The sequence below is a fragment of the Brassica oleracea genome, chromosome C4 (assembly GCF_000695525.1).
Source record: "Brassica oleracea var. oleracea cultivar TO1000 chromosome C4, BOL, whole genome shotgun sequence".
NCBI classification, from domain to species: domain Eukaryota; kingdom Viridiplantae; phylum Streptophyta; class Magnoliopsida; order Brassicales; family Brassicaceae; genus Brassica; species Brassica oleracea.
In genome coordinates this window covers 14,517,127-14,531,318 of record NC_027751.1, presented here as the reverse complement: position 1 = coordinate 14,531,318, position 14,192 = coordinate 14,517,127, and the positions used below count along the sequence as shown (strand labels likewise).

The window sequence follows — 14,192 nt, the reverse complement described above, 5'->3', positions numbered from 1 at the left end:
CACCGAGATAATGCAGAAGCTAGATCGTTTGATTTCTTCGAGTTCATCTTAGTTTTTTCGGCTTTTTAAAACTTTCTGAATGCTTTTTTTTCTATTTCGGTTTGTAAGAATTTTAAACTTTCTGAATTGTTTTTTTATGTTTCGGTTTGTATGAATTTAAATTCTATAATATTATTAGTTTTAAATTTCTGATTTTTTTAATTTATTAATTAATTTTTAATATAAAAAAATATATAAAATGCAAAATTAATTCGTTTTTAAAATTGGTATATTTCGACGAACTCTGGGCGTCGGAATATACCGACGGAAAACGGTTCCTCGGAATATACCGACGAACCAACATCCGTCGGAATTTGCCGACGAACCAATATCCGTCGGAATATACCGACGAAAAAATATCCGTCGGTATATTCTGACGAATCAATGTCCGTCGGTATATTCCGACGAACAAACGTCCGTCGGAATATACCGAGGAATCCAGTACGTCGGAATTGTCCGAGGAACGCTCTCCGTCGGTACATAGTTTTTCCGATGAACTCTGGTCTCGTGTGTCCGCATCGTAATATCGTCGGAAGTTCGCCAGAATGACGTTTCTCGGTATTCGTCAGAAAGTCGTCGGAAGTTCTGACGAAATTCCGACGAATTTTTTTTTCCGACAAAACGATACCGACGGACAGGTTCGTCTGAAATTCGTCGGAATCGGTCTATTCCGACGAATTTCTGACGATTTCGGCCATCAGAATCTCCCTGTTTTCTTGTAGTGATTCTCTGTTCTACATAGGGTACATATTATAGCCAAATAACGAAAATATAAAAACTTCCATATTTCGATTAATATATTTTCTAAATCTACACTAAATCTACCCTAAATCTCTCATATTATCTTCTCTCCCACGATTTTCTACTCTCATGATCTATCTCTTCTCGTTCTTTGTCTCTCTTGATAACATTTGAGAACTATATAGATTTGTGTCTATAAAAAACCTTACTGAAATATAAATTTGAAATAGCTCAAGAAAGCTTTATTATGCAAGAAACTAAAAAGGAAAGAAGAAGCTTTTAAGCTGTTACCAAGATGAAGATAATGTTTGATTGATACTCATAAATGGGAAAGAGAGGCTGCTCAATATGCAGCCAAAGTTACAACTTCGAACTATTAACGACATATATATATGAGTCTATAACCCTAGTCTAAAAGCTTCTAATGGATCATAAGGTTGGGCTTTTCTTTGGGCTTCAATACTCCTCCGCAAACTTAGCATAGGTGGATCTCAACGGAGCTAAGTTTGAAGCACATATGCATGGACTTGATAGGAGCATGAGTAGTAAGAAGGATCCCATGAAGGTGTAAGTAGATTCTAGTAGATTCTTCACTTCATTTAAGAGATAGAAATCAGTATGAGATTCTTTGGTCCATACTTGGAGAGTATTACATGGCTTCATTCAGAGTTTTCTCTTGAACTTGGAGAGCTTAGTCAATCTCACTCAGAGGTACATTGTGACCTTTCTTAACAAATACTTCTCATGACAAAGGAGGATGTCTCCACAACTACTAAAAATCCTATAGACTCTCTCTGCTTCCTATTCACTATCGACTATCAGCTTGTATGGCTTCCTGGCATTTCACCAAAGACTCTGCTTTTAAGCAATCTAACATTCTCTTTGGCAATTCAACGAGCACCTTGTGTGCCATAAAATATCAGAAATTTGCAACCACAACCCATCATTAACAAAACCAACCATATCCTACTCATTCACTGTCAAGCTTCCATACCTATTAATCATTGATAAGACATGGCTGTGACAACTTGATGAAACACAGCTCAGCTTTACTCTGTTGACAGTTTTCCCAGAAATCTTCTTAACGAGATCTCAGGCAGAGACACGGCAGCAGCTTTATGTAGATGTGGTGAAAGGCTTATCTTGGTCACATGCTGAGTTTTTTCCTTTTTTCTCTTTTTTTTTGCAAGTTTGAAGCTTTAGTGAGAGGATGATCGTGTATGTTGGAAGATGGTGAGAATAAAACCCAAAGATTTAAGGATGCAATCCCTGGTGCTTTGATACCACCATGATAACATTTGAGAACTAGATAGATTTGTGTCTATTAAAGACCTTATTGAAATATAAACTTGAAATAGCTCAAGAGAGCTTTATTATGCAAGAAACTAAAAAGGAAAGAAGTAGCTTTTAAGCTGTCACCAAGATGAAGATAATGTTTGATTGATATTCATAAGTGGGAAAGAGAGGCTGCTCAATATGCAGCCAAAGTTACAACTTCAGAACTGTTAACGACATATATATATATGAGTCTATAACCCTAGTTTAAAGGTTCTAATGGATCATAAGGTTGGACTTTTCTTTGGGCTTCAATATCTCTATCTTCTTCATCGACATAACCATCATCTCTTCTCTCTATCAATACAACATGGTTCTAATCTATGTTAAATCTGGTGTATGGATGTCAAGTTGTAGTGACCAGAGTTTTTTTGGTAGATAAAGATAACATTAGAAACTACTACTCTATTGGAGTAGATCAAGATCATGGTCTCTGATGAGTTTTGTAGTGGCTTAACGTCATATAAACGCTATTGGTTATTTTGTAGTGGCTTTTACTATTTTGATGTTTTGAGATTGCACATATGGTGTCTGATGAGTCTTGTTACGACTCTTTTGATCTTAATTCTCAAGTTAATTAGCTGTGTTTTTTTTTTTGTGGTAGAAGAAGTTATGTTGTAATATGAAGAGAACAAATGATAAACTAGTTACAATGAGAAAAACAAATGTTGCTTTGTTATTTCGCATTTAAACAACAGACAGGAGTCATGATGTTATTGTTTAGGCAGAAAGAAACAACAAATCAATGTGTTTTTGCTGTAAGAAAAGAGACTCTCCTCTGTATTTTTTTGTTACTGTTATTGTTTCATCATCTATGATCTGCACCAATAGCTTCTTGAATCAACTTGAAGCCATCCCTTTCTAATAAGCTCACCAGCTCTTCCTATTGCACCAAAAAAATTCATTGAATATTAGTATCAATGAAGACATTATCTGAACTCCATATGCAGAGTCGATTACAACAAAGAGACGTTGACAAAAATAAAAACTTTATAACTTTGTGAATGAGATAAGTTTTTTTGTGGGATGAGAGCAGGTCCACCATACGCAAACCCAATGTACAGCTGGAAAATAGTAGCTCCGGCTCTTGTCTTCTTGTAAGCATCCTCACCACTGAAAACATAAAAACTCATCTGCATCATATTTTGTGTGTGTTTGTTTTCCTCACAATCTAAAAACAAGTTTAGATGTTTACCTTCTAACACCACCGCAGCCTATCAGTGGAATCTTTCCCTAAGAGATCATGGAAATAGCCAATAACCCGAATCAGACATGTTTTAGTTCCTTGGTATAATCGATCAGTATCTTGCATTGTTTACCCCAATTTCCCCCCTTTGAAAAAACTACTAAATTGACAAATACAAATCAAAAACAGTAACATGCATTGACTTAATCGTAGTGTATAAGATGATTAGTTACACAACCCATACAACTAATTTAGTTTAGAAGAGATGACAAATTGGTTTTAAAAATATCTAGGGTTAGGAGAATCTGTATGAAGAAACGCATACCAAGTGTAAAAAAAACGTTAGGTTTCGATGAAAGTGAACCGTCCGACGATATCAGTAGAGGAAGAACACTTCGATTTCGTTGATTCGTATGTGGAAACGAAGAGGAGGATGAAGAAAACGATATTAGACTCGAAAAAGTGGATAAATATCGATGAAGAACAAAAGATTCTCCAAAAATATAGATCGGCATTGATGGAATTGAGAAGCTTTGGCGGAGAAGACTAGTAAAATGAAAAAAAATTAGGGCAAAACTACTCAAGTTGTACCCCTCTCGGTTTTCTTTTTTTTTTTCTGTTTTTTAACTTTTTTTTTTAATAACTAAATCAATTACAAAAACTATTATTTATAATTCAGATTTATTGGTTAATTAAAGAGTATTATGGTATTTACAAGAATGTAAATCTTATTCTCCTAAATAATCTTCTAAAAATCTTATTGGAATAAACCAAAGTTCTAGGTGTCTTTTTCTAATTTTTTTCAAATATAAAAACGAATACACGTATGGGTGGATGTGCGAATCAATTTCTAGTTGATATTAATTTCTTACACACCATTGTTCTTACACACCTGATCATGCCCGGTTAATATGTGACAGCATAATTATCATATGTATTCATATCCTTGCTCTCTCCTATAAGAGACTTATATTTACGAGTACATATTATCTATTTATCATCTATAGATTATTTTTCTTGGATCAAATATCACATGTAGATTAAAGTTAAAAATTAATTACATGCACACACACAATTAAAAGAAAGACGAACTTTATAAATGGTATATATTTCATGTCCTAAATGTGATGGCGTAATCAAAGTTCATGATGCCCATTATGCTCACAAATTCACAATGCATATGACGATGGTCGTTACGGTGACAACTCCACTCAATATGAAGGTCACTAATTAAGTTGCCAACGACCCACATTAAAACGCTAAAATTTCTAATAGTGGCATCAAAGGTTTACAAAATTAGGTTTCAGGAGATGCAAACAACTCACATCAAACTAACTCCCTTTTTATTCTTGTTAAATTTAGACTGTGATTGGTAACTTAAATAGTAAAATGAAGTAAAAAAAAGTGTTGAAAAAGAGATGAAAATAAGTGGTGGAAAATGAGAGAGAAAAGGAAGGTGAAGTAAATGAAATTACTCTAATCAAGTCTAAAGTAAAAATGAGTTTGAATTTCAATAGTAACTAAAGTAAATATGAAAAATGTAGTATTCCACTTGATTGATTACTCTATAATGATTAACTACTCGTAACCTTAATATTTAGAGCAGTTGGTGCCGAAAATCCACTATAAGTCCAACAACAGAAAAAAAGAGAGACAAAGGCCTCAAATAAGTTTGTTGAAACATCTGGCTTGGTCAGCACTTCAAAAATTAAATGGAATATAGATAACCATAGATTATATACAAAACATTTAAAACGGATCTTCAAAATAAACATCTTATAATGTATTTTATGAATTACTAGTTTCTACTTTCTAGGCACATATGTTATTTGGATGTGGTCTTATATATGTAACTGAGATTTTTTTTTTCTCTTTACATTTTGTTTCTAATACAAATAACGCCTCTAATGAAGATGCTTGATTAATTGTTAAGGGACCTATTTTTCCTTCAGATTGTTATTCTGATTATTATATATTGAGATTTTTATTATTACAATTATTATTTTGTTATACTAACATGATTAGTCACATTACAATTCTTAAAAATTAACATATATTGATTCTTCAAATCGCCTGTCTTGCAGATGGGTTCAACTTCCCCTAAGAACAAAAATTGAATGCACTCTAGGAAGAGGGGATGAGACCGTTTGTATTTCGGGGTGATTATGTTGTCCAGTCTTTTGTAAAAGCAAGTTGAACTAAGTCCTTCCATTCCGGTGTCCTAGTTGATAATTCAGCAGGGTAAGCTTTCTCAGTTGGCCTGCTTCACCAGTAAAATTAGGCTGACTATGTTTCAATTCAGATAGACTTGTTGCATTAGTTAATAGTCAAGAAGTTTAAGTCTACTATGTTCGGCTTTAAAATTGGGTAAAGAAATATGGTAGTCCACTGTAATAATTCATACTTTTTTATTACATCATATGCTTTAAAATGACAATATTTCAAATTATAATGTGACATTGTGTAACAAATTAAATTTATGTGTTATTGTGTAACATTCATAATTTAAAATCAATCTTATTCCACGTAAACAAAGTGGTCGTAGCCTAGTGGCAATTTTTTGGGATTTGGTGTGTATCCACATCAATTTTGGATTTGATTCCCCTGAGAACTAAATTATCACTACTTGACCAGTCTTGGCTTGGGTTTCGGCCCAAGTGTTTATATGGTGAGCGATAACAGATGATTGGTCCACCCACTGACATTAGTCGGAAGGTATTTCAAATTCGGGTCAGGCAGTGTGGTACGCTTTTGGGCTAATCCACTATGTAGCACTAAGTGCGTTCCTCCCGGCCGATAGGGTTTATCACAAAAAAAAAAAAAAAAAAAAAAAAAAATCTTATTCCACGTAAAACTCGGGTTTTAACCTAGTGTTGTTTGTGTTTCAAAAAAAAAAAAAAAAACCTAGTGTTGTTTATCTGTTTGAAAATTGGCATGACCAAATGTTGTTACAACATTATCTTAAAATGACACGATCGATTCTTTTTATCTTTTGGGCTTTATCAACTGATGTCAAAGGCCTTATCAATTCTATTCTTTGACCATAGTGTGCTCATGAACCAAGCCCAGTATGATACTTGAACCTAAAATTAAATACACGTGATTAGTGGATACTTAGTGAATGTTCAGACTGTCTGCATATTCTACTCTGCAGGACCAGATAATTGTCTCCATTCATCTTACTTTCTTTTTAGCACTGTTTACAAGGAAACATACCTATCTATATATATAAAGTTGAAGTATCTGCCTTCTCAGGCGTCCACGTCACTCTGAAGAGGGGGTTTTTTCGCCACGTGTCGACACGTTGAGTCGTCTATGTATCTCACGCGCTTTATTTGTTCCGCGCGTTGCTGAACCACACTTCTGAGGCTGATCGATACTCTCCAATATTACAGAAACAAAATATCATTAGCGATGATAATAAGAAACTGAGCCACGCTTCTGTCGCATGACCAATATAAAATCCATGTGCTTGATCGAGTGCAGTGTAAATCCCGTTGAACTTTTCAAAACTTTAGATATAAATCTCAGTAGAAACGACATTATTCCATCTAAGTAAATAGTAAAACATCCACTCATGATCATAACAATCTTTACTAGAATTTGTTTATGCTAAGTATTAGACAGACTTAAAATAAGTTATAAGGAAAACACTAATTCGTGATGCTAAAAACAACTCGGAAAGAATAAATTTGTAACCAGCTGCTATCTTAAATAAAACTGTAACCGTTGAAAGGTGTCTATTGACCTCCCACATGAATTCTTAAAGCTCAGGGGCGGACGCAGGAAGGCGTTGGGTGTGGCCTGTGCCCCACACATAATTTTTTTTCCTTTAATAATTAACATAAAATTTATGTCGATAACCTTCATCTAAGCATTTTGTACATTGCATGCCCCATACTAAATGAGTGGCTGGATCCGCCCCTGTTAAAGCTTATAGTAAGGCAATGAAACAATCATAATTAAACGTTACAAACAGACCATTGCAGTCTTCACTACACAAATCTGATACATGGTCTAAAGCGTTGGTATCTCTGCTTTTTAGATTTTGGAAAAAATGGTTAAGACTCCAGTCGAATTGCCAGTCATGTTATTAGACACCACTTACAACCATCATATACAACTAAAACATTATTTTACATCGCAAAAAAAAAATTTATAGATATATCAATACAAAGTGATACTTATAAAACCAAGCTAAGCGATAACTCAGTTGGTCATAAACGGCACTCCCTATAAAAACTTACGATAAATAATAGTAATGTTTTGGTTAGCTAAACCAAAGACTCCTAAACAATTTAAACCACCAATTTAATTCCTCACAATATATTAGTATCTCCAATAAATAATAAAACCTTCAAATGTTTTTAAAATTCCGGATATTCTCTTCCTTTTTTGATACGCTACCTAAAAAAATAAAAAGATTGAACGTTAGCAAATTTATATAACTTTCGAAAAGAGTTGCAATGCATATTAAATCAAAAATTAATAACTTAATTTGAAAGGAACATATACAACACCAATCAGAGTTTCGAAATTACAATTCTAATTATACAAAGCAAAACAAAGGAAAGTTAATATAAACCAAACTAACCTGAAAGATAACTGGGTCAAATCAAACTCCCATACTAGCTAAAAGCTAAACTGAAACACGTTTTTAAAAAAAAAATCATCTAAAACTACACAAATAACTCCCATGAATAAATGATATTAAAACCAACTTTAGAAGAAGGAACTTAAATAATCAATTTTAGTTTTTTTTATAAGAGACGACCATAATATCTTAGCGAATGATCTTCAAGTTACTCTTACTATCAAAGACTACAACCAAAACGCAACATCAAGACTCGACGTCGATTTCATCATCACTGACCTAGAGAGTACTAATAGGCTTCCAACTATAGAAGAGAGAAACGATGTATGCATTGTATGCTTCGGACATTACGGCGATAAAAACAAAATTTTCTCTCTTACTTGTGGCCATAATTTTCATTTTGATTGCATTGATCAGTGACTTCGTACAAAAATAAGTTATCCAGTCTGTAGAGAAAGTAATCTATGATGCTTCCATGCCTTAAAAATAAAAATATAAAAGTAATTTTCTTTACTTTGTCTTTTTTTTTTAATTTAAAATCTGATAAACTATTTGTCCTTTTATATATATTTCAATTCCTCACCCTTTCTCATCCAAAAAAAACCAGCAACCTCCAAAAACAATCATATATTGCGTTTCCAAGCAACTTATACATACATCAACTTAACATGAATTACAAATTCAATCAGAGATGGCTTTTTCAGCTTATTAGACAACCCAACGTACAAAACCGGCGCGTAGCGCCGGCATACCCCTAGTTCAAGATAAAATTCATTTTTCTAGATTCATTTTTGTAAAAATAAATAAAAAGAAAACTCATTTTTTGGTTAACTACTATACAAAATTTTAAATATGTGAACTATACAAGCTCCAGTAAGAGCACGTTGAATTACATACCGTATTCAAAACATAGGCATATTCAACAAAAGTTCTTTAAAATGAAAAGATATTTTAGTTAACCATAAATTATTAAGTAAATAGCTTTGTACACATTTCTTTACTACAAGATATGGATGCCTGCATAGCAATTAATTTTGATATTTTAATTTGAAATTATTAAATAATATTTAAAAAAATAATTATTATGTTACTTATAAGTTGTTCAATTTTAATTATTTGTAAAAGCTATTTGTAATTTTCAAATAATACTATATTGGAAATAGTTGTATGAAATTTGTTAATTTTCTTTTTTTTTGATGAAATTTTCAATTTATTGATCAATCAGAAAATGCCATTTACAAAGAATAGGCTAGCTGTAAATTGGAACTTAAACCTATAAAAGAATAAAACTTTATACTAGCTAAATTTGTAAATTTCTAATCAAAGACTTCAAACCATCTCCTAAGAAGTCCATTGAACTTGTGACCCGCCTTGTAACCAAGAGAGCTAATCCGATTCTTGATACCTCTGTTAATTGTTTTGATCATTTGCTCAGTTCCCTGTTGACCTTGTTGGTGCCTTCGTGTATTCCGTTCTCGCCAAATATGGTACACGACAGCCTGGAACACTAGACGAATGAGAATCATATCCATCTCATTGGACGTGCCTGCTTGAATATACCTTAGCATATCATGCCAGTCCGGGTTTATCCTCCTTCCAACCAATCTGCTAGCGAGACAATCCCATACTGTATAAGAGTATGGACATGCGAAAAACAGATGATCTCGTGTCTCATCTCTTTCACCACATAACACACAGCCCTGAAGGATTCCCCACTTTCTCATTCTGTCCCTTGTAGATAGCCTATTCTGAATCGCAAGCCAGACTAGGAATGCATGCCTAGGGATCCCTTGTGTGAACCAAACACTTCTACTCCAAACTACTTCAGCTCGCTTGCTCCATATCTGCTCCCATGTTTTCGCTGCATTGAAACTGTCTTGATAAACCCCTTCATCATATCTCCAAAGGAACGTATCAGGTCCCTGTGAAACATTAGGAACTGGGTCGATCTGGCCTCTATGATGCAGCTCATGATAATGACGACTTCGTTGGCCCCTTATCTTCCACTGGCCCTCAGAGACAGCATCACTAACTTTAGCATTACGCGGAACCCCAAGATAACACGTACTGGTTGCTCCTGTAATATTTATAAGCTTCCCCATACATAGCCAGTCATCGTGCCAGAAGAAAGCACAGTTACCATTCCCCACTTCGACCCTAATGAACTGATACGCCATGTCTCAAATATATTTTTAAACATGTCATTGAATGTAATAAAAGATGATTAAAAAATATTGTTTACAACTTCTGCAGCTTTAAAATTTAGTGGTATGATATTTTGAAGGAGGAAACAAGTATATATCTTTTGCAAATTTTCAGAGATATAAAAATATTTTTATAGGTTAAATAAAATAATTGTTTCAAAAAAACTTTTAGAAAGAAAATATTTATTACATTAATAAAATTATAAAAACATAGAAAGCAATAGTAGGATTTTATTTAAACAGTGGGATTACTTTAACAATAATATTTTTCCCCATAAATGATTAATCAACTCATTTCAAAGAGATAAATGAGCTTTTTTATCCTTGATTCATCTAAATCGACTCAAAAACTTTTGGAATCAAGTAGTTTCGTCTTCAGCTATTTTAACTTCCAGAGTTGAAACTTCTCTTCCAACTACAACTGGGGCACTAAGATCATGTTCATCTTCAATTATCATGTTGTGTAAATTTACACAAGTAATCATTATGTCATGAATCACATTTTTTTTTTCAAAAACAAACGTATCTTTTCACAATAGCAAAACGTGTTTGAAAAACTTTAAAAACATATTCCACATCATTTCTGCATGTTTCTTGTTGCGTAAAAAATATAATTATTTCTAGATTTGGCTTCTATTCGAGATTTAAATATTCGTAAATATGTCCACGCTGAACAAACACGGATTTTACAGAAAATTGTTACACAACAACAAGATCAAAGAACTCTTCATGCATCTACTTCATTCGATTAATATTTTAATGATCTTGTGAACTGGAAATGACCTACCTGATTATTAAATTATTTTAATCAATATTATATTAAATTTGTTTTATGTTAATAGTTATTAAATGTTGTGCTAAGTTTGTTTGTACTTTAAATTTGTACTAGTTATGTATTTCAATGGTATTGTTTGCTATATTATCTTATTTTAACTTATATTATAATTATTAAATAATAATTTATATTTAATTATACGATAATAACTAATTATTGGTAATTATATTTTCGGAAGTTTAACCAGTATATACATATTGAATATAAAGTTTTAAAAGTTATGTTTAATGTCAATGTTTTGTTTATGTATAAATAAAGATTGTCTTTTTTGTCAAGAATAAAAATTGTCAAAATTAAAAGATCATTGTACAAAAACGTTTAACACCAAAATGAGTTTGTGAATAGTATTCTCTCAAAATGTTGTAGCACTATTCATATATTCATGTTTTTCTTTAAAATGAAATACTATTGGAGATATATTTCTCTCATTTTTTGATGTTTTTCTTCGTTTTGATGCACCACTGAAAATGACCTAAAAATGTTCAAATACCTTTTAAAAAACAGGACATCGAACTCAATAAATGTTTATGTAGTGTGAACAAAAGTGTTTGTCTTTGAGTTTAATTCGAGTTAGGACATCGCTGACAAAAAAAAAAAGTTCGGATTAGGACATGGAGTACAATAAAATGTTTATGTAATGTGAACAAAAGTTCTTGTCTTTGCGTTTAGTTCGAGTGAGGTAAAATAGTTTTCAAAGTTAGGCATTTGAAGTTTGAACTTCAATCTAGTAGCGTCATTCTTCTTTGCACATTCACTTTTACGTTTCTAAACTATCATTTGAGGTTAAGTTTGGAATTATCTCAAAATGCCATAACTTCAATCTAGTAGCGTCATTCTTCTTTACACATTCACTTTTACGTTTCTAGACCATCATTCACCATTCACTTTCCTCATACCCATATTTTTCAAAATGGAGAAGAAAGACATGAGAAAGGATCTTTCACGTGCCAATGCAGCTTTTTGGCATCGAGCCTGCTTCATGACTAAAGTAGTGTCATGAGCTATTATGATGTACAACAATAATGTTTTCTTTATTGGAATTTTTCTCGCTCAGTACAAAATAGCTACTGGCCAAGTGGCCATTCCAGATTTTGAAATCTATTGCTAAGTTTTTTTCTTTTCTGCTAAAAAAATATCTTACTTGCAATCGAGATAGTTGATGAATAGTTTAACATTTTATTATTAAATAAATGTTAATAAATACGTGAAAACTCGTGAAAGGAAAAAACTTTACCAACAAACACAAATAAAAGGTGAAAGAACAAGACACTGTGTTAGCCTGCATGCTTCGAATGAAACAATTAACGTCCTTTAACTTTTTATTTTTGTAACTGGAACTATGTCTTTCTAGCAATATGAATTAAGAAGAGAACTAAGCAGAATCAATTTAAAAGATAATAATACATAATCGCATAGTTGGACTACATAGTTTTTGAACAACCGACATAACTGACGCGGGAAATCACAAACTAAACCAATCAAACCAGAAAGATAAGAGATTAGTGCGATATCACTAGTACAACCATACAGAATAAACCGAACAAGAAAGACACATTAGTGGCAGAAGATGACTTTGAGCTCTCTAGGAGAAGAACAGTCATGCATAAGCGAAGGACTATCATGAGCAAACGTCATAGTCGAAGGACACGCGTGCTTAAAGAACAGCGAATGGCTCGAAGCTCGACATGTCTGAGGACTATTGTAATGATTCCTACAGCACAACTCATCCGTACGGAACGCCTCACACCCACTCTTACAGGCCACCACATGTCCACCGTGTCCCGACCGGAGCTGAAGATGAGCCGGACACGTTCTCAAGAGGTCTTCACGACAACCAACAACGGGACAAACTCCACGGCCTTCGTGAGGAGTAACTGTCATCGGAACGTTGAAACCGTCGACGAGAGAGACACCGTAGGAGGATAAGTCTCTGTGTCCACCGTGGTGGAGGTCGAACTGAGCGAGAGACGCCGGCGTTGCGCCACCGAGACCGTTGCACTCGAGACGGTTTCCGCAGTCTCCAGTGACGCAAGAGAATTTTCCGTTGTAGTGGGAGCAGCCGGTTCGACCCCAGATGCGACCGGACCAGTGGGTGGTTGGTGGAGAGAAAGAGCGGTGGGTGTTGGTTGGGAGAGCGAAGCCACCTTTCTCGAGGACGGGGTGACCGGCGTTGGGCTGAATGGCTGGCCAGACGGTGAAGGGACAGTGGTTGACGACGGTGAGAAAGAGCCGGCCGGTGTCAGCGGCGAAGGAGGAGGAGATGAGGAGTAGGAAGAAGAAACCGGTGAGAGGAAGAGAGGTTTTAACCATTGTGATTTTTATTTTTGCTTTAATTAAGGAACAAGCTGTGCGAAAGATGTGAGCTTATGTTATGTGTATATATAGAGAGAGTGTATGGTCATAGAGTGACGAAAATAGTCTTTGGTTTTTTGTGGTAGTTAGGCAAAGCTTTTAGCATGTGTTTTTTTGGAACAGAGAAGTATTAAGTTGAACCAGAGTTATATCATCTTTACACTTATAATACGAATACAACATAGGGTAGTATTTGTAGACTGTAGTAATATTGTAATTTGATATATTATTGTAGAAACATATAATCTGTAAATATAACCATATATATACACAATACAGTTACAATTTAGTTAAGGTAACTAGAAAAGGTGTGTTAGTTTATAATGATCCCATATAGGAAATATATTTAGCTCTAAAATAATACAGAAATTTGAAACTTGCTGAAATGGTACGAAACTCTCTGAAGTCTAAACAAAACAGACTTGACTCTAGACTAGATAACAAAATTGATAGTATGGAGTTCATAGAGGCCATATATTTTATTTAATAAAAATAAAAGTGTTCTCTGAATTTCTAACCTATAACAAATGTTACTATTCATGCTTTGTGTGACTTGTGAGTCACGAGTCATATGCCATTTTTCTTCTTCTGAGTATAGGGGCAATAAGGCTAAGACTGACAAGTTTTACATGTTCATGTTAGTAACGGGGTTCTTTGACAAACACAACAAAAGGACAAACGACAAAGCAAAAGAGGTCTTTGTCTGCTTGTGCAACTTCGAGAGTCGTGCGAACCTTTGTTGGCCTCGTTAATCCTAAACTTTTGCAGAACTGCTTGCTAATGCTCTGAAAACTATTGGGGTAGGTTTGCAACCCCCACTTATCTCTTCACAAATCTGAATTGACCCAATAAACAAAAGAAATAAGCCTGGCCAAAAATAAAAAATTAGTGACCAAGTTAGTTGGT

General features: G+C 33.9%; 2 protein-coding genes and 1 long non-coding RNA gene across 3 annotated transcripts; all 3 read right to left on the bottom strand.

Moving 5' to 3' along the window:
• Nucleotides 1-2,768: 2,768 nt before the first annotated feature.
• LOC106341473 lies at nt 2,769-3,834 on the bottom strand. The gene is made up of 4 exons (XR_001269652.1): nt 3,627-3,834; nt 3,311-3,348; nt 3,113-3,228; nt 2,769-2,998 (listed from the first exon to the last, which is right to left on the bottom strand). It is a non-coding gene; the product is annotated as an uncharacterized LOC106341473 (long non-coding RNA).
• A 5,377-nt stretch (nt 3,835-9,211) lies between these two features.
• Nucleotides 9,212-10,072, bottom strand: LOC106338211. The gene has a single exon (XM_013777241.1). The coding sequence runs from the start codon at nt 10,070-10,072 to the stop codon at nt 9,212-9,214; it is 861 nt and encodes a 286-aa protein (XP_013632695.1).
• A 2,227-nt stretch (nt 10,073-12,299) lies between these two features.
• LOC106337582 (osmotin-like protein) lies at nt 12,300-13,300 on the bottom strand. The gene has a single exon (XM_013776688.1). The coding sequence runs from the start codon at nt 13,242-13,244 to the stop codon at nt 12,489-12,491; it is 756 nt and encodes a 251-aa protein (XP_013632142.1). The 5' UTR covers nt 13,245-13,300; the 3' UTR covers nt 12,300-12,488.
• Between the last annotated feature and the right edge of the window lie 892 nt (nt 13,301-14,192).

Coding starts and splice junctions, on each gene's coding strand:
- LOC106337582 (XM_013776688.1), bottom strand. CDS start 13,244: ATGGTTAAAACCTCTCTTCCTCTCACCGGTTTCTTCTTCCTACTCCTC.
- LOC106338211 (XM_013777241.1), bottom strand. CDS start 10,072: ATGGCGTATCAGTTCATTAGGGTCGAAGTGGGGAATGGTAACTGTGCT.